The 18463-nt window shown below is 45.4% G+C and overlaps 1 protein-coding gene across 2 annotated transcripts; it reads right to left on the reverse strand.

The window, feature by feature from the left end:
• Nucleotides 1–1644: 1644 nt before the first annotated feature.
• Nucleotides 1645–17018, reverse strand: COMMD9 (COMM domain containing 9). 2 transcript variants are annotated; one of them, XM_002926495.4, is made up of 6 exons: nucleotides 16941–17018; nucleotides 7249–7374; nucleotides 5337–5476; nucleotides 4228–4262; nucleotides 3734–3837; nucleotides 1645–2456 (listed from the first exon to the last, which is right to left on the reverse strand). In XM_002926495.4, the coding sequence occupies exons 1-6, from the start codon at nucleotides 16989–16991 to the stop codon at nucleotides 2316–2318; spliced, it is 597 nt and encodes a 198-aa protein (XP_002926541.1). In that variant the 5' UTR covers nucleotides 16992–17018; the 3' UTR covers nucleotides 1645–2315. The 2 variants fall into 2 exon arrangements, with proteins under 2 accessions (XP_002926541.1, XP_034501257.1); XM_034645366.1 differs by lacking the exon at nucleotides 4228–4262 and having other exon boundaries at nucleotides 2412–2456; nucleotides 3734–3950; nucleotides 5337–5489.
• Nucleotides 17019–18463: the final 1445 nt, after the last annotated feature.

An 18463-nucleotide genomic window follows, 5' to 3' on the forward strand; every position in this document is an offset into this window, starting at 1 on the left:
CTTGCCATGTCCTAAGGAAAGGACAGTTAGCAGATGGCTGCTCATTACACAACATATTACTGGAAATCCAGACAAGCACTGAATGAGGGAACTGGCTTTATCAATAGAAAGTAGGATGCTTTTCTGAGATAGGATCAGGCCAACTAGAAATATAGTATCCACAACCCAACCTCCCTAATAGCAGAAAACAAATGCCTTAAGTGAGCATGCGGGGTGAAGGGTAGCAAACATTCATTGAGCTTTTCAGTTATTTATTGAATGCCCTCTATATGTCATGCACCCAGATGGTTCTGTCCAGGTTGATCTGGCTGAAAGAATGATGTTCAACTGCCCAGACACCTATGCTGCTTCCAGCTACTTTCTTATGGATGCCCCTGGGAGGCCCAGGGAACAGGGACTTGGAGATAGGACTGTGGGTCACAGGGACTCGAAGGAAAAGCAAGGGGCTGAATTCACAAGGCTGTCCTCAACCTGACAGTAAGACCAGGGGCTCTCAATCTGGGAACAGTGGGCTGGCTTCCAGGGTCCACAAACTCTTGTCACTGAATATAAAAACTGGAATGTTCATTTCCTACAGAAAGGACCCACAGCTTTCCTATATTATCAATGGATACAGCCCCCAAATGTTGAGAACTGCCACGTTAACAGAAGGTTGCTCAGCTTCCAAGAAACAGCAAAGAGGAGCTCGGGACTTTCTTCTCGACATTCCTAGTGTCTTAGGAGTAAGTTTTCTCATCTCTACTTCAGTTCCAGTATTTTCCGAATGGAGCTAAAGTCACAGAACTCCACGTCCCTTGCAGAGTCCTGTGTGGTAGAGGGAAAGCGAGAGAAATCTGGGCCCAGGTCCTAATGAGTCCATTTGCCAGCAGGCGACTTAACCTCAATGAGCTGATTTCCTCATCGATAAAGAGAAGATAATGACATTCACTGTCACACCAACCCTGCGACAGTAAATGGAACAGTGACTGCAGAGAGCTTTCCAAAACCTTCTTTTCCTTTAAGAATCAATGGGAACCCGATCCAGCCTTTCTTATACACCCCCACGGTGCTAAGTGCTTTTAGGGCGCGGTATCATTCCGTCCTCACAGAAGCCCTGTAGAGGACGTACTGTTAGCCCCATTGAATTTTTAGATGTGGGAGGGGGAGAACCGAGATGCAGGGGCAAGCCCGTCGCCACTGAGAGGCAGAGCTGGCTTCCGACCCCCCACCCCGCAGCCCACCTGGAGCCCACCCTCTGGCCCCAGGGCTCTGCCTCCTCCACCCACCCTCCCTGTGTCCGCACACACCACCGGAGCCGCCAGAACAAAGCACTGAGAGCAGGCCGCGTGCGGTCGCCATGGGGTGACGGGGCCGATGAGGGGCCAGCCTTCCCCACGAGCCTCGCCGACGTCCAGATCTGTGGAGCGCTTCCACCGCAGTCCCTGTAACGCACACACAGTCAGCCTTGCTTTCTTCGGCTCCACGTGACAGACGGACACTTGGAAGGCGCTGAGGGTCACGAGCCTGGTTTCAGGTCACACCATGCTCACGAGCTTAGCTGGCAATGAGAAGCCGGGATCATCTCTATGAACCAGAGGCAGCACTGGCATCAGGCAACAACTCAGGTTAAGGACAGAAGCTTTGAAAGACGTGACTAGAGTCATAAAGTTTTTCGAATGATTATTTATTTCCAGTCATTCCCACTTCTTTCCCTGGAATGGATGAATTGTATCAAGGAAGGGCCCTCTAGCTTCACGAAGGAGGAAATGTGCACCCATCCCAGACTGCCTACGCTGGAAGAGGGCCCGCGGGGTTGAGGGGGCTCGGGAAGGCTCTGCACTGAGGCCGGGCGTGGGCCCCACTGCAGCGGCCCTGCTCTACGGGCTCTGCCAGTCTTCCAGAGAAGCGGGAACTGCTGGCCTCACCCACATGATGCCCCCTGTGTTCCCAGGCTGGAAACGGATCAACCAGACCTCATGCTGGAAAGGAACTTCTTAGATGAGCTCCCCAGGGTGGGCCTGAGTTTTCCAGCCAGCCACGCAGGGACAGCTGATGGTGCGGACGGCCCTCACACCGCCGCAGCGGTGATGGGAGTCTTCCAGAGACGGACGCTTCTGCTCAGCCGCAGCAGAAAGACGAGAAAATGACGAGTGAGGAGAACAGCGTGGGGCCACGGCCACTTCCTCCCGGTCCAGTCGTGCCTGCCAGAGGGCAGCCCCATCCCGGTCCCCACCACCCGGCCCGCCAACGGCCACAGCTGCTGCTCTGGGGGCTGGGAGGCGCACACCGCTGGCCAGCAGCTGGGGACTGGCCGTGGGGCCGACAGCTGGCTGGGGTCATTTGTTGGCCACGGTGGAGAGCTGGTCGCGGATGCGGCCCAGGCCGTCTAGCATAGTGTCCAGCGTTTCCTTACTCAGCTCCACAGTGACCGCTGAGATGGAGGGCTTATCTCCACACAGACTAGGATCTTCCTGGATCTGAAAAGAGAACAGGGCCCCAACGTCAGAGCCGCCCCTCTTCCCACCGCCCTGGAGGTGAGCCCTGGACCCGAGAGCCCTCCCCTGTTCTGGTGAACCTCTGAAGTCAGGCTCTTTGCTCAGAGCCACACAGAGTCCTAGCCCTGGCGTCATTCAGCAAATGAGGAGACGGAAGGAGCTTCCCAGAGGCTTGGGAGAGGAGCGCTCAGGGCAGGTACTGGAGAAGCCCAGGCTCACTCACCCCTCAGACCCCTGCCTCTCAGTACTGGAGTGAGGAGACACTGCACGGGCCCATACGGGTCCTTTACGCAGGGGGCTCTAGGGGTGGTGAGAATCCACTGGGGGCAGAAAAAAACATTACAGCTCCTAGCTATATTTACTTGTTTCTTCCAAAACAAAAGTCAACTCTACTAATGTTTACCAACTTCGTTGTTAGAGGCACCCTTACTTTTTCATTTTCTAACAGGTGCTGAGTTTCTGGGTGTGTGGTTAAGTAAACAGGGCATCACTAAACAAACCCTAAGCATGGATATGTGGTTTAAAAAGATTCCTGAGGGGCGCCTGGGTAGCGCAGTCGTTAAACGTCTGCCTTCAGCTCAGGGCGTGATCCCTGCGTACTGGGATCGAGCCCCACATCAGGCTCCTCCGCTGGGAGCCTGCTTCTTCCTCTCCCACTCCCCTGCTGTGTTCCCTCTCTGTTAAATAAATAAACAAAATCTTTAAAAAAAAAATTAAAATTAAAAATAAAAAGATTCCTGAAAAGATCTGTAGAGTGAAGGTAACATGGGGAGGCCAGAGCGTGCCAACGAGAAAACGAAGGGCTGATGCTTCCCCAGCCGCGAGTGCACGCGTTGGCTGGGCCACGTCACAAACGGTGGCGGCACCATCAGCTGGACAAGCAGTCGCCTGAGGGACACCCACATTATCAAGAAGGCAATCTGAAATCTGACAGCACGCCCCCATCCTGAAAGCTAAACTTTCCCGTTAGTGTAGAAGGTAAACTTCAGGGAGCAGCTAACCCTTCTTAAAACTTGTTTTGTGTGTGTCTTCTCCTTTAAAAATTTCTACTTCCAGTGTGCGTTTTATTACGTCAGTAACATGTTAGTACAGTAGTGACTGTGTCCTCGACAAATACAGAGCGCATATGGGGGTGCTGCATATTTTTCTAGGGCGTCAGAGGACGCAGAGCCTTGGAGACTGGTGTTCGTGCGGGCGTGCGGGGTGCCGAGCCCCTGCAGCCCCTCGTCTCCCTCCCACGAGCAGCGCAGCGGACGCACCTTCATCTGCAGCAGGCAGGTGGGGACGGCCATGCGGCTGATGCTGTCGGAGGAGGTCTTGATGTCCACTCTCCAGTCCAGGTCGACCAGGCGCGGCAGAGAGACTGTGAAGGCAACGGGCCAGCTCAGAGCCCACGCCGCTCACTTCACCGAGCCCTGACTCTGGGACAGGTAGCCCCGAGGGTTGGGTCACGCTCCTGAGCCACAGAGCAAGTCTCTGAGGGAGAGGAAGACGGGGTTCGAGAGCGCACAGGAAGCCGGGGCCATCCTCGCCGCGGCTCCGCGCCACCTGCACTTGGCAGTGATTCACGGCGGGCGCACCGCCAGGCCTCTGCCTGACATACGAGCCTCCAGATGTCGGCACAAAACGAAAGGCGACTTTGGGATGAGGTTCATGCACGCTGAGTTTCGGTTACACGCGCCAGCCGCCTGGCAGAGCCGAGCCGGGGCTGGGAAGGAAGGGCAGGGAGGGAGGCGGGTTTCTTGGTACTCACTCTGATTTGCCTGGGCTTCCGTTCGCCAAGTAGAGCTGGTTAAGAGGGAAAGACGAGGAACAAAGAATGGAAAAGGGATGAGAACTGATCATGAGGGAGGCCCGTGGACCTGGCATCTTGGAGCCTATCATCGCTCCCTGACTGGGAAGGACCTCAGACACGTCTGCTGCATGGCAGACACAGTTTCTTGTTTGGTCTACACAGCTCAGTGATGTTAAGGCCAGAAGTGCTGTTGGTCTTCGTAGCTTAGGGGGCAAAAGGAAAGAAGAGACTTCCGTATTGCATTCTTAGTGTGCTCCCGCTGTCAGAGACGAAGCAGGAAGTCTACCGATTCTCTTTTCTTGAGCATCTCCTCCACAAAGTATTGCATTTTATGCAAAACACACCCAAACAGACCCGTCTAATGCTACAGCCGAGAGCATCACAGTGAGGTGCGAGGCGGAGGCAGAATAAACGTGATCACGTGTGAGGAAAGTTTCTAAACAAGCACTAAAACCCTTGGCAAGTAGGGATTGTCTCTTATTACTGCCCAAGAATTCTGTTCAAGCCTGCTGCTGACCAGTAGCTAATCAGTTCTGCTTCAGTTGTACGTATCTAAAGGATTTTCCCAGAAAATACTTAGATAATGCACAAAAGAAACAAAAAGGACCAATTAAACATATGAAAAAGATATATGACATCACTAGTATCCAAGATAATATAAATGGAAGTGAGGCGCATTTGCCATTTGTGAACTAGGGGAAAATGTAAAAAAAATCCCTCGGTGCCGATGAAGGTGTAGGGAGGGGGGCGCACTCACGCCCTCCTGGTCGAAAGCCAGTTGGCGCAATCTTTCTCATGGTCAACTTGAGAACAGAAGGCAGAAGACTCGCAACCGCCTTTAACCAGTAAGGAGATAAGTGAGCACAACAGCAACTTTTCCACAGTAAACTGAAGTGAAAGCTGCCAGCCCTAAACATCCAACACTAGGGAATTTCTTAACTAAATTTTATATAATTTCTCCACATAAAGAATATATTTAGCCATTAAAAAGGACACTGAAGGTATTTCTTGACCTAAAATATCATCATACAAGCATCACAAGGAACTCTCAAGGAATGAGCACTTACACGTGTTCTAGGATGATTTTCGTCAGCAGGTTTTTGAGGTTTTGGTGGAAAGTCTCGGGAAAGAGAGCCAGGATCGCCTCGGCAGAGGACAGGTCGCGGAACACCACCAGCCTGGTGAGGCGGTGCAGGGCCTGGAGCAGCTGCGGGACAGGCCTGCCGTGGTGAGAAGCAGGGCAGGGGCAGGGCTCTATCCCCCCGCCCGCGGCTGGGGAGACGGCCCGCCACACACCGCCACAGCCGTCCGAACAGTCCCAGGGGTCCTGAGGCCTCACTCCCAGATGCTGATGCCCGAGTGCCTCTGCCCACCTCTCAGTCCACCCGTTGCTTTAGAAGGCGGGGGTAGCTGCCCGACATAGGGACCCGCCAACGTGCCAGAAACTTCTGCTCGGGAGCAAAGGGTTAATAAGTCCCCCTTCCTTGTGCACAGAATCTGACTTCAGTGCACTTTCTAGCCTGTTCCTTGGTAACGTGAGAGAAGTGAAAAGTCGACTGTGTTACTAGGCAACGCTGCCTTGGCCACTGCTTCTGGGCTGGAAGGTCTGCACAAACCCCTGGGGGCCCAGAGCCGTGGGCTCCCCTGAGCGGGGCTGCATGCAGCCCTCAGACCCCGAAGCTGTGCTCACTGACTTGCTACCACAGGTACTGGCTCTGGCGGGGTGTGGGCTTTGAATCGAGGGCGCCCTTGCCCCTAGGCTGTCACTGAGCAGGGCGAAGAAAACAAATGGATGGGGGGGGGCTGTGCCGACTCCCCTGTAGAAGAGGAGGGCCTGACACCGCCCTGCAGGCTTGCTGTGTTCCGCCCTAGGTCCTTCCAACTGACTGTAGCCACGGATGGCCTGGGGCCGCTTGTGAATGCAGCATGCTCAGCTGAAACTCAGAGGATGCTCTGGAGGGAACTGCTCTAGGGCTTTCTCTGAGGCCCTGGGAGGCTGCTCAGCTGCAGAGGCACAACCCTAGAGGCGAGAGGATGTTACCCCTCCAATGAGGAGGGATGAGGTCAGTGTATCAATGCCCCAGCCTCCCCGCCCTCCAGGGAGACAGTTCTGCGGTGTGTCCCCCAGGGTTTCTTACAGGGGCCCAAGTTTGAGCCCCAGTGCCCACAGCAGTACCTGGGCATCCACACATTCTTTCTTGGCTTTGTCCCTCTTCCCTGTTAGATTGTCCCCACTCCCTCCTTTGTGCTTTCTAGACTCACCTCCCCAGGTAATTACTTGCAACCCACTCTTAGCCTCAGGGTCTACTTCTGGGGAAGCCAAACTAAGTCTTCAACTCACTTCCATAACCTGCCTGCTGCCTTCCACTGTTCTACAGCTGACTTAATGAAAACAGCTCTGGTTTAAAAATAGTAATAATAATGATGCAGGCCTGTTTGAATGAACTCCTATTTTAGAAGCATATCTGCCCTAAAAAGAGAAGGCTGTGAGTACTGCACTAGCTGAGTCACTTCACTCTTCCTCTTGGCCACCAGCTGGGGTCAGGTGGGTCCAACAGCATGTCCTTCGAACCATACTCAGGCCTCAGAGCTTCTGCCCAGTGCCCCCAAAGAAGTCTGACTAAGCTATCTGGCTGACAATCTACCAGCAGAGACAAGTTATAGGGAAAGAAAATCGCAGAAAGGTTGGCTTTTGTCCACACCGTCTAGAGAACAAGTCTGAAAAGGAAATGGCCAGGACCTCTGATTCTGGGTATAGTCTCCCATCCGTGCCTCATTTATCATAAGGAAGTGAAGGTTCAAAGACAATAGCTTTTAAGTTCACTAGCATTAAAATGAAAATCTATTTTAAGTTTGTTATAATGTCAACAGACATTTCAGGGGAAAAATTTCCTTGGATGTGGCAATGATTGGGAAGTTAAGAAAGAGAGTAATGAGCTAAGAAGCCAGTGGCCAAAGGTCATTTCTGACCACACTTACTTGCTCTGCTTCCTCCTGGGTCACAGACAAGCTGGAACGTGTAATATCCAAGAGTTTTTCTGAGCCAAGGGCTGAACTGGAAAAGCTCTCCTGGCACAGCTGTCTGACAACATCTTTTGAGGAGGCCTATGAATTAATTCACAGATGGGGAGAGGAAAAAAAAAACACTCAGACTCTGAAAATACTTGTTTCAGAACATAATATTGTCTCAGTCATGATGTGATACCTTTGAGACTCAAGATTTGAAGGTGCACAGGACATCTCCATTTCCAGGGCAGTGAAATAGATGTAGTTTGTCTTATTCTCCCTTCTCAGCACAACTGAAAGTGCTGGGCACTATGTGGGAAACAGAGGTGAGACCACTCCAAGAGGGAGCGGAGAGAAGACGGACCTGCTGTGGGCCTCCCCCTCCAGACCAAGAAATGACATGGTACTGAGTTTCCTGGATTTTCTTGTTGTTCATATATCCCAGACTTTGAGCTGAAGGACAGGGCAACCCAGAATGCCAATGGGTACACAAAAACAAAACAAACAAAAAACTCCAACAAATACCTGCTCTCTCTAGCCAAAGGACCAAGAAAGCTTAGCAAGACAGAAAACTGTTATGAGATAACTGCTCTACTGAGCCAAACACCACAGAAAAAACAGTAGCCCCATTCCCACCTATGTTAGCAAAGGCTGAGTGGGGAATGTAGACTTTCCCCCTTTTAAGCCTACAATGAGGTATCCCATCACCCCCACCAGGGTGGTGTCAGAGAAGGCCAAATAGGGAGATGGGACTTTCATCCCCACCGACTGGGAACTAGTCCCACCACCCCTTGGTATTAATAGTAAGCACATGGGGCCAGAACTTCCATCCCTGCCCAACAGTAACAAAGAACCCCCACTTTTGGGTGTCAGAAGGAGCCAAAGGTAGAACCTGGACCTTCATCTCCATCTGGTAATAATGAGGCAGAAACTCTTCAGAATCTCAGAGTATAACATGACAACGCCCAGGTTTCAAGTTAAAATCATTCATCATACCAAGAGTCAGAAAGCTCTCAAACTGAATGAAAAAAGACAATCATTAGATGCCAACATCAAGATAACAGATGTTAAAATTATCTGAAAAAGATTTTAAAGCAGCCATGAAAAAAATGCTTCAACAAGTAAGTACAAACACATTTGAAACAAATAAAAACAACCGGAAAGTCCGAGTAAAGGAACAGAAGATACAAAGAAGAACAAAATGGAAATTTTAACACTGAAAAATACAATAACCAAAATTAAAAGTTTGGCAGACGGGCTCAGCACCAGAATGAAAGGGACAGAGGAAAGAATCAGTAAACTGGAAGACAGAGTCACTAGAAATCACCCAGTTTGCACATAGAAAACAGACTGAAAATAATAAACAGAGCCTCCAGGATCTGTGGGACTATACCAAAAAATCTAACATTCATGTCACTAGAGCCCTAGAAGGGGAGGATTAAAGACTGCAAGGCTGAAAAAGTACTTAAAATAATGGCTGAAAACTTTCCAAGTTAAGCTACAGACGTAACTGTATGCATTCAAGAACCTAAGCAAATTCTCAACAGGATAAATACAAAGAAATCCATACCAAGACACATCATAATTAAACTCCAGGAAACTAAAGGCAAAGAAAAAATCTTGAAAGCAGTGAGAGAGAAACAATATCTTATCCGTAAGGGATCATTAGAATAATAGCAGATTTTAAATCAGAACTCATGGAAGCAAGAAGAAAGCGGCACAATATTTCTCAGGTGTTGGAAGAAAAGAACTGTCAACCCAGAATCCTACATCCAGCAAAAAATATCCTTCAGAAAATGAAGAGGAAATCAAGACATTCTCAGATGAAAGAAAACTATGAAAATCTGTCACAAAAGACATTCTCTTAACAGGAAGGAAACAATAAAAGGAACCTTGGAACATCAGGAAGAAAAGAGCGAACACAACAAACAAAAATAAGGGTAAATACAATAGATTTTCCTTCTCTTGAATTTCTAAATTCTGTTTAATGATGAAGCAAAAATTATACTACTGTCCAATGCGGCTCTAAATGTATGCAGAGGAAATATTTAAGACAATTATATTACAAATGAGGGAAGGGATATAAAGGGAAGGTTTCTATGCCCCAGCTCTAACTGGTAAAATGACACTGATAGATTGTGATATTTTGTATATAAATGTAATAACTAGAGCAGCCACTAAAAATGTTATAAAAAGAAATGCATTTTAAGATGCTACAGATAAATCAAAAGGGAATTCCAAAAATATGTTCAAATAACCCACAGGAAGTCAAGAAAAAGTAAAAAGAAACAAAAAACAGAAAAACGTAGATTAAAAACAAAAAATTAAATGGCAGACTTAAGCTCTAATATTCAATAACTACATTAGCTGTAAGTGGGAAATTAAATATGAGCTGCAAATAGAACTCAATTAAATGTGGTCTATAAGAAATGCTCTTCAAATATGATAGAGACAGATTAAAAGGATGGAAAAAGATATGTCATGCAAATATTAATGAAATAAAAATCAAGAGCGGCTACTATAATATCAGACAAAATAGATTCACAGCAAAGAAAATTACCAGAGGCAGAAAGGGACATTATATAATGATAAAAGGTTCTATTTCCTAAGAAGACATCCTAAATATATATGCACCCAGCAAGAGAGCTAGAAAACATAAGAAGTAAAAAGAGAATGGAAAGGAGGGACAGACAAGTCCACAAATATAGCTGGAGACTTCAACACCCATCTTTCAACAACTGATAGAACAACCAGACAGATATTCAACAAGAACACAGAAGATTTCAACACCACCACTGATCAATCTAATCAATGCTTATGGAGCACAACCCAGTAGCAACAGAATACACATTCTTTTCAAGTGCCCGCTGAACATATACCAAGATAGATCATATTCTGAGCCATAAAACAAACCTCAACAAATTTGAAAGAACTGAAATCATATTGTGTGTGTTCTTGGTGACCACAACGCAAACGGTGGGAATGCAAGTTGGTACAGCCACTCTGGAAAACAGTGTGGAGGTCCCTTAAAAAGTTAAAAATTGAGCTACCCTATGATCCAGCCATTGCACTACTGGGTGTTTACCCCAAAGATACAGATGTAGTGAAGAGAAGGGCCATATGCACCCCAATGTTCATAGCAGCAATGTCCACAATAGCTAAATTGTGGAAGGAGCCGAGATGCCCTTCAACAGATGACTGGATTAAGAAGCTGTGGTCCATATATACAATGGAATATTACTCAGCTATCAGAAAGAACGAATTCTCAACATTTGCTGCAACATGGACGGCACTGGAGGAGATAATGCTAAGTGAAATAAGTCAAGCAGAGAAAGACAACTATCATATGATTTCTCTCATCTATGGAACATAAGAACTAGGATGATCGGTAGGGGAAGAAAGGGATAAAGAAAGGGGGGGTAATCAGAAGGGGGAAAGAAACATGAGAGACTATGGACTATGAGAAACAAACTGGAGGCCTCAGAGGGGAGGGGGGTAGGGGAATGGGACAGACCGGTGATGGGTAGTAAGGAGGGCACGTATTGCACTGGGTGTTATATGCAACTAATGAATCATCGAGCTTTACATCGGAAGCCGGGGATGTACTGTATGGTGACTAACATAATATAATAAAAAATCATTAAGAAAAAAAGAAATGCAAAAAAAAATGCAAAATATATCTTGAAAAAAAATAAAATGTAAGAAACCTGACAAACATTTAAAAAAAAAAAAACCAATGCAATCAAACTAGAAATCACTACCAGAAAGATGACAAGAATATATCCAAACACCTGGAAACCTAAACACACTTCTAAATAATCCACAGATCAAAGAGGAGCCTCAAGGGAAATTTTTAAAATTATACTATAAAATTTATAGTAATACATAACAATGAAAAAAAAACATAAAATTTTGGGGGCACAGCCATGACAGTGTTGACAGGTAAATTTACAGCATTAAACACATATATTAAAAAAGAGAAAAGTTCTCAAATCAATAATCTAAGTTCCCACCTCAAGAACATAGAAAAAGAAAAGCATAACAAACCCAAAGGAAGAAGGAAGGAAACAACGAAGAGCAGAAACCAATGAAATTGAAAACAGGGGGAAAAAAAAAGAGAGAGAGAAACCAATGAAACAAAGAACAAGTTCTTTGAAAACATCAATAAAATTGACAAACTTTTAGCAAGACTGGCAAAGTTAAACAGAGAGAAGACACAAATTACCAATATCAGGAATGAAACAGGGCATATCACTAAAGACTTCAAAAGGAAAATAAGAATAACCACAAATAACTCTATACACACAAATTTGGCAGCTTGGACAAAATGGATAAATTCCTCAAAAAACACAAACTACTACAGTTCCCCCCAATATGTAACTGATAATTTGAATAGGCTTATAACAATGAAGGAACTTGAATTCATAATTTAAAACTCCCCAAGAAGAAATCTCCAGGCCCAGATGGTTTCACTGGAGAATTCTAACAAATGTTTAAGGAGAGAATTGCATGGTGCACTGTGTGTTACACACAAGTAATGAACTATGGAACTTTACACCAAAAACTGGGGATGTACTGTATGGTGACTAAGATAATGTAATAAAAAATATTATTACTAAAAAAATAATAATAAAATAAAAATGGGAAAATTCTGGCCAAAAAAAAAAAAAGGAAAGAATTAACTAATTCTACACAATCTTTTTTAGGAAACAAAAAAGCATGGAACACTTTCCAATTCATTTCATAAAGCTAGTATTACCCTGACATCAAAGGCAGACAAAGACTGTACAAAAGCATAAAAAACAACTAGAGTCCAATATCCCTCACAAACATAGAGGCAAAAGCCCTTTAAAAAAATATTAGCAAATAGAGTTCAGCAATATATAAAAAGAATTATTCACTATAAGCAGGTGGGATTTAGTCCAGGGATGCAAGGCTGGTTCAGTATTTAAAAACCTATGTAATCTACCATATTAACAGGCTCAAGAAGAGGGGTGCTTGGGTGGCTCAGTCCTTAAGCGTCTGCCTTCGGCTCAGGGCATGATCTCAGAGTCCTGGGATCGAGCCCCACATCAGGCTCCTCCTCTGGGAGCCTGCTTCTTCCTCTCCCACTCCCCCTGCTTGTGTTCCCTCTCTCGCTGGCTGTCTTTCTCTCTGTCAAATAAATAAATAAAATCTTTGAAAAAAAAAAAACAGGCTCAAGAAGAAAATCACATGATATTAATCAATGCAGAAAAAGCAGCTGACAAAATTCAACATCCATTCGTGATGAAAACTCTTATGGGGCGCCTGGGTGGCTTAGTCGTTAAGCGTCTGCCTTCAGCTCAGGGCCTGATCCCGGCGTTCTGGGATCGAGCCCCACATCAGGCTCCTCCACTAGGAGCCTGCTTCTTCTTCTCCCACTCCCCCTGCCTGTGTTCCCTCTCTCGCTGGCTGTCTCTCTCTGTCAAATAAATAAATAAAATATTTAAAAAAAAAGGTGTATCCTGTTTAAAAAAAAAAAGAAAAGAAAACTCTTGTAAAATTAGGAATGGAAGGGACCTTCCATAATTTGATATACAGCATCTACAAAAAACCTAGAGACAGCATTACACTTCATGGTGAAAATCTAAAGCTAAGAACAAGGCGAGGATGTCTGCTGTTACCACTCTTATTCAACATAGTGCTGAAAATTCTAGCCACTGAAATTAGTTAAGAAAAAGGAATAAAATATATACAGATCAGAAAGGTTGAAACAAAACCGTCCCTATCTGCAGATATCATGATTGTCCACAAAGTCTCAAGGAATGTACAAAAAAACTACTAGAATGAGTTCAGCATGTTTGCAGATACGAGATATATACAAAAATTAAGTTGTATTCTATATACTAACAAAGAACATGTAAACACTGGAATTAAAAATACATTATCAGGAGTGCCTGGCTATCTCAGTCTAAAGAGCATGCGACTCTTGATCTCAGGGTTGTGAATTCGAGCTCCATGTTGGGGTAGAGATTACCAATAAATTAATAAATTTTTTTTAAAGATTTTATGTGTTTATTTATTTGAGAGAGAGAGGATGAGAAAGAGAGCACACACAGGAAATCACGAGCAGGAGAGGGACAAGCAGATGCCCCGCTGAGCGCGGAGCCTGATGTGGGGATCCGTATGGCAATGCTAAGATCATGATCCGAGCCGAAACCAAGAGTAGGACACTCAACTAACTGAGCCACCCAGGTGCCCACAAAATAAACAAACTTTTAAAAAATAAATAAAAATATAATATCATTTGCCACTGCTCAAAAAAAGAAAAATACTATGGTATAAATCTAGCAAAACATGTACAGGTCTTGTATGCTAAAAAATTACACAACACAGATAAAAGAAATCAAAGATAAATGGGGAGATATATCATGGATTGGAAGATTCAACGCACTAAAGATGTCAATTCTCCCCTAACTGATACACAGGTTTAACACAAGTCCTATGAAAATCTCAGCAGGTTTTTTTAAACATAGACAAAATCATTCTAAAATTTATATAAGAAGGCAAAGAAACTAGCATAGCTAAAACAATTCTGATAAACAATGAAGTAGGAGAAATCAGCCAATCTGATTTCAAGACTTATTACATAGCTACAGTAATTAAGACTGTGAGGTATTATCAGAGGAACAAACAAACAGATCAACAGAACAAAATAGAGAACCCTGAAACAGACCTACACAAATTTGCCCAACTGATTCTTGACAAAGTTGAAAAAGCAATTCAATGGAGGAAGACAGCATTTTCAACAAATGGTTCTGGAACAACTGGACATTCACAGGCCAAAAAAAAAAAAATCTCAAACTGTCTCACACATATACCAAATTAACTCAAAACTGATCACGTACTTAAATGTAAAATGTAATATAAACATGAAACTATAAAACTTTTAGGAAAAAGAGGAGAAAATTTGGAGATCTATGGCTTGGCAAAGAGTTCTTATACATGACACCAAAAGTACAATTCATAAAAGGAAAAATTGTTGGTAAATTGTACTTCATCAAAATTAAAACTTGCTCTGCAAAAGCTCCTGTTATGGGTTCAATGGTGTCCCCCTAAAATTCATGTATTAAAGTCCCAATTCCCAGTACCTCAAAATGCGATGTCATTTAGAAACAGAATTGTTGCAGATGTAATTAGTTAAGATGAAGTCATAGGGTGGACCCTAATCCAATAGGACTGGTGTCCTTATTAAAAAGGGAAATGGAGAGGGGCTCCTGGGTGGCCCAGTCATTTTAGCATTGGACTCTTGATTTCAGCTCAGGCCGTGATCTCGGGGTCATGGGATCAAGCCCCATGCCAGGGTCTGCACTCATGGAGCCTGCTTGTGATTCTCTCTCTCTCTCCCTCTGCCTATCCTCTTCTCACAAGCCTCCCCTCCCCCAAAGGGTAAGGAGAGGGTGAGGGCAGAGGGGAAGTGGATGCGGCTATAAAAGGGCAACAGGAAGGATCCTGTAGTGATGGCAATGTTCCATATCTTGAGTATTTCAAAGTCAATATCCTGGTTGGGATATAATGCTATAGTTTTGCAAGATGTTTCTATAGGGGGAAACTGGGTAAAGGGTAAATGGGACCTTTCTGTATTACTTTTTACAACTGTATGTAAAACTATAATTCCCTCAAAATAAAAACTTAAATTTTTTTCAAGATTTTATTTATCTGAGAGAAAGAGGGAGAGCCAGCAAGAGTGGGGGGAGAGGAAGAAGCAGACTCCCTGCTGAGCAGGGAGCCTGACGTGGGGCTCGATCGCAAGACCCCTAGATCACAACCTGAGCTGAAGGCAGACGCTCAACCGACTGAGCCACGCAAGCAACCCTAAGTAATTTTTTTTTAAAGATTTTATTTATTCATTCAACAGAGATAGAGACAGCCAGCGAGAGAGGGAACACAAGCAGGGGGAGTGGGAGAGGAAGAAGCAGGCTCATAGCAGAGGAGCCCAATGCAGGGCTCGATCCCATAACGCCGGGATCACGCCCTGAGCCGAAAGCAGACGCTTAACCGCTGTGCCACCCAGGCGCCCCCCTAAGTAATTTTTTAAAAAAAGAAAATACATAGCAGAACAGGAATGAATGAATTAACTGTTGCTACATAATGACAAGCAAAAAAAGCCAGGAATAAAAAAGTATGTGCTGTATTATTCCATTTATGTGAATTCAAACATGGGCAATATTAAATTGATTTTAAAAACAAGGATAGGGGCGCCTGGGTGGCACAGCGGTTAAGCGTCTGCCTTCGGTTCAGGGCGTGATCCCAGCGTTATGGGATCGAGCCCCACATCAGGCTCTTCCGCTATGAGCCTGCTTCTTCCTCTCCTACTCCCCCTGCTTGTGTTCCCTCTCTCACTGGCTGTCTCCATCTCTGTCAAATAAATAAAATAAAATTTTTTTAAAAATAAATAAATAAAAAATAAAAACAAGGATAGTGGTTACTACTGGGGAGGTGAAGGAAGTAACAGAACAAGAGAGAGACTTCTGCAGTACTGGTAATATTTTGGTTTTGACCATAGTGATGGTTTACATGGGTGTGTAATAAATCATTGAGCTGTGCGTTTATGATTTATGTGCTTTTCTGTGTTACACATTAATAATACTTTTTAAAAGTTTACTAACAAAGAAAAAAAAAGTCCATACGACGAATAGGCATTGGGTGGGGAGTGGGCAGAACAGAGGAGGGTGGAAAGGCCCAGGGCTGTGAGCTGAGAGCCATAGGTTTCCAATCTCAGCTTTGTTACTTCTTTCATTAATTCATATAACGGCTATGTACTAAGCACATGCTGTGTGCCAGAAGTTGAGGATACACTTGTTGGGGATACATTTGTGAATATCATAGAGCGTGCTTTTAGGGATGGAGAATACAAGTGAACATTGCTGAGATTGTTGAAACAAAGGAGGGACATTGAATGAACCAACCAATGAAGATGCTGTGCCATGAACTGCTTAGTGTTATGAGCTCAACCCTTTCCACCTGGAGTTAAAATCCAAAAAAAAAAAAAAAAAGTCCCAACTGGATCTTACATTCTGCAAGAAAAGCAGAAAACAGGCAAATAGACGCATAATGTCTACAAAGGAAAATAAAACCGCCCCTTCTTCCATCAGGAAAATCAGAAGTTAAGTAATTTCGACCCATCGTTTCATTTGGTTTTAACAAGCCTCACAATCTTTCAAACGATTATCAGGAGAGTGTTTGGGCCCTTACACAGGTCAAAGCCCAGAACACCCGGGACTCAGGAGAACACACGCCCACTTCACTCGGGGCGCCGCGAGGACGCAAAGGATGATATTTCTCAACCACGGAGCGAAGGGGGGCTGCGGGATGAAATGGGGAAATGGCGTAGATCTAGCACTTACTGTAAGATCTGGATCTTACACCAATCCTGGACACCAGCCCAGAGACTTTTAGTAGGGGGCATTTGTACAGCACCTGCACATCCGTGATCCTATTTGTTCCTCCACCATCCTGTCAGGACGGTATTAATTTCGAGCCCGCTTTCCAAAAGCTCGGGAACCCGCAACGACGGAGTCCCCCAGAGAGGTAGTGGCAGAGTCATGGCTCTAAATCAGGGTCCATTTGATCCCAATTCCCACTCCGTCCCAAGGCCTGGGGACAAAGGCCCGCCTCACGCTGTCCCCACCCCGCCAATTTACCTTCAGCAAGCTCTGGAGCGCCGCGAAATTCTCCCCTGTCAACGCGGCCATCTTCCCCAAGTCACCTGACGGCGGCACGCGGAGAAGTTCGTCACGTGGCTCCGAAGCCGCCGCAGGGCATGCTGGGGGTTGTAGTCCTTCGGGAGAGTGACGGCCGCTCCGGGATGGGAAGGGGCCCATAGGATGCGATCGCTAGATGATGATGGCTCAGCCTGGGGACTCTAGGACAGTGGAGTTTGGAGGACGCAGGTGTGGGATAGTTTTCCCCAGGTGGAAATTGGCTTGGCTGGGCTTGTCTACTTACCAAGACAGGGAAAATTGATTTTCCTCGACCTGTGTGGGTGGGCTGGCTGATTTGGGGAATGCACCTGCAGGTGGTATTCACACCCTATGCAGTCCCCCCCACACTATACCAGGATTGGTCTGTGTGGCCAATATCAAGTGGCAGAAGTAATGGTATGTCACTTCTAAAATTATTTATAAAAGACTGCAGCTTTTTGGGTATTCTCTTTTGCCTACTCCTTTTTCTTGAATCTCTTGCTCTGGGGGAAAGTAAGCTCTCATGTTGTGAGCAGCCCTCTGGAGAGGTTCATGTGGCAAAGAACTGAAGCCTCTGGCCAATCGCCAGCAAGAAACTAAAGCCTGCCAACAACCTCATTACTGAGCTTAGAAGCAGATTCAATAGCCTCGGCAGAGCTTAGCGATGACAGTAGCCTTGGCCAACACTTTGACTACAACCTCATGACACTTTCAGGACCAGAACCATCCAGCTAAGCCACTCCTGGATTTCTGGTCTTCAAGAACTGTATGATTATAATGTTTGTTGTTTTAAGCCACTAAATTTGGTAATTTGTTACACAGCAATAACAACTAATACATGGAGACAATACAGCATAGAGGCTTTAGAATTTCACCTAAGTTTGAATCCCAACTCTACATGTTATTAACGGTACCTTGAGCAAATTCTTGAACTTCTCTGAGCTTCGGTTTCCACACCTGTAAAATGATGTCGATCACACCTACTGCAGAGAGCAGAGCTGAATGATAGGTGCTGCCCCCGAGGGGATATCCAGCTCTCTGGCCCTGTGGGCAGGTATGTTACAAGGCGATCCCCTGGGCTCCAGTCAGTGATGGGTAGGGCCTGCGACCCTGCACGACGTCATTCCTTTTTGGTAGGGCTTCCCAGACTGCCACTACCATGGTGCATTTAAAGGTTCATCTATGGTCTGGAGAACTTAGAGGAATTCCTAAACCCTAAATGTTTCCACAGACAGGAACAGAATAGAATGGTGGAATTTATTTCCATAATCTGGTCCCACTACCTGGTTTTTGTTAGGCTTATTTTCTTTCCAATTCTGGGTATATGAATTTGTGCTTGCTTTCATTTAAATAAACTTGTCATGAGCCAGGCTCCTTTCTAAGCTTCTCACACTTACTGATTTACTTACTTCCTATAACAATCCTGTGTGTTAAACACACACACACACACACACACTACTATTATTTTTCCCATTTTACACATG

The sequence above is a fragment of the Ailuropoda melanoleuca genome, chromosome 16 (genome assembly GCF_002007445.2).
Source record: "Ailuropoda melanoleuca isolate Jingjing chromosome 16, ASM200744v2, whole genome shotgun sequence".
NCBI lineage: Eukaryota > Metazoa > Chordata > Mammalia > Carnivora > Ursidae > Ailuropoda > Ailuropoda melanoleuca.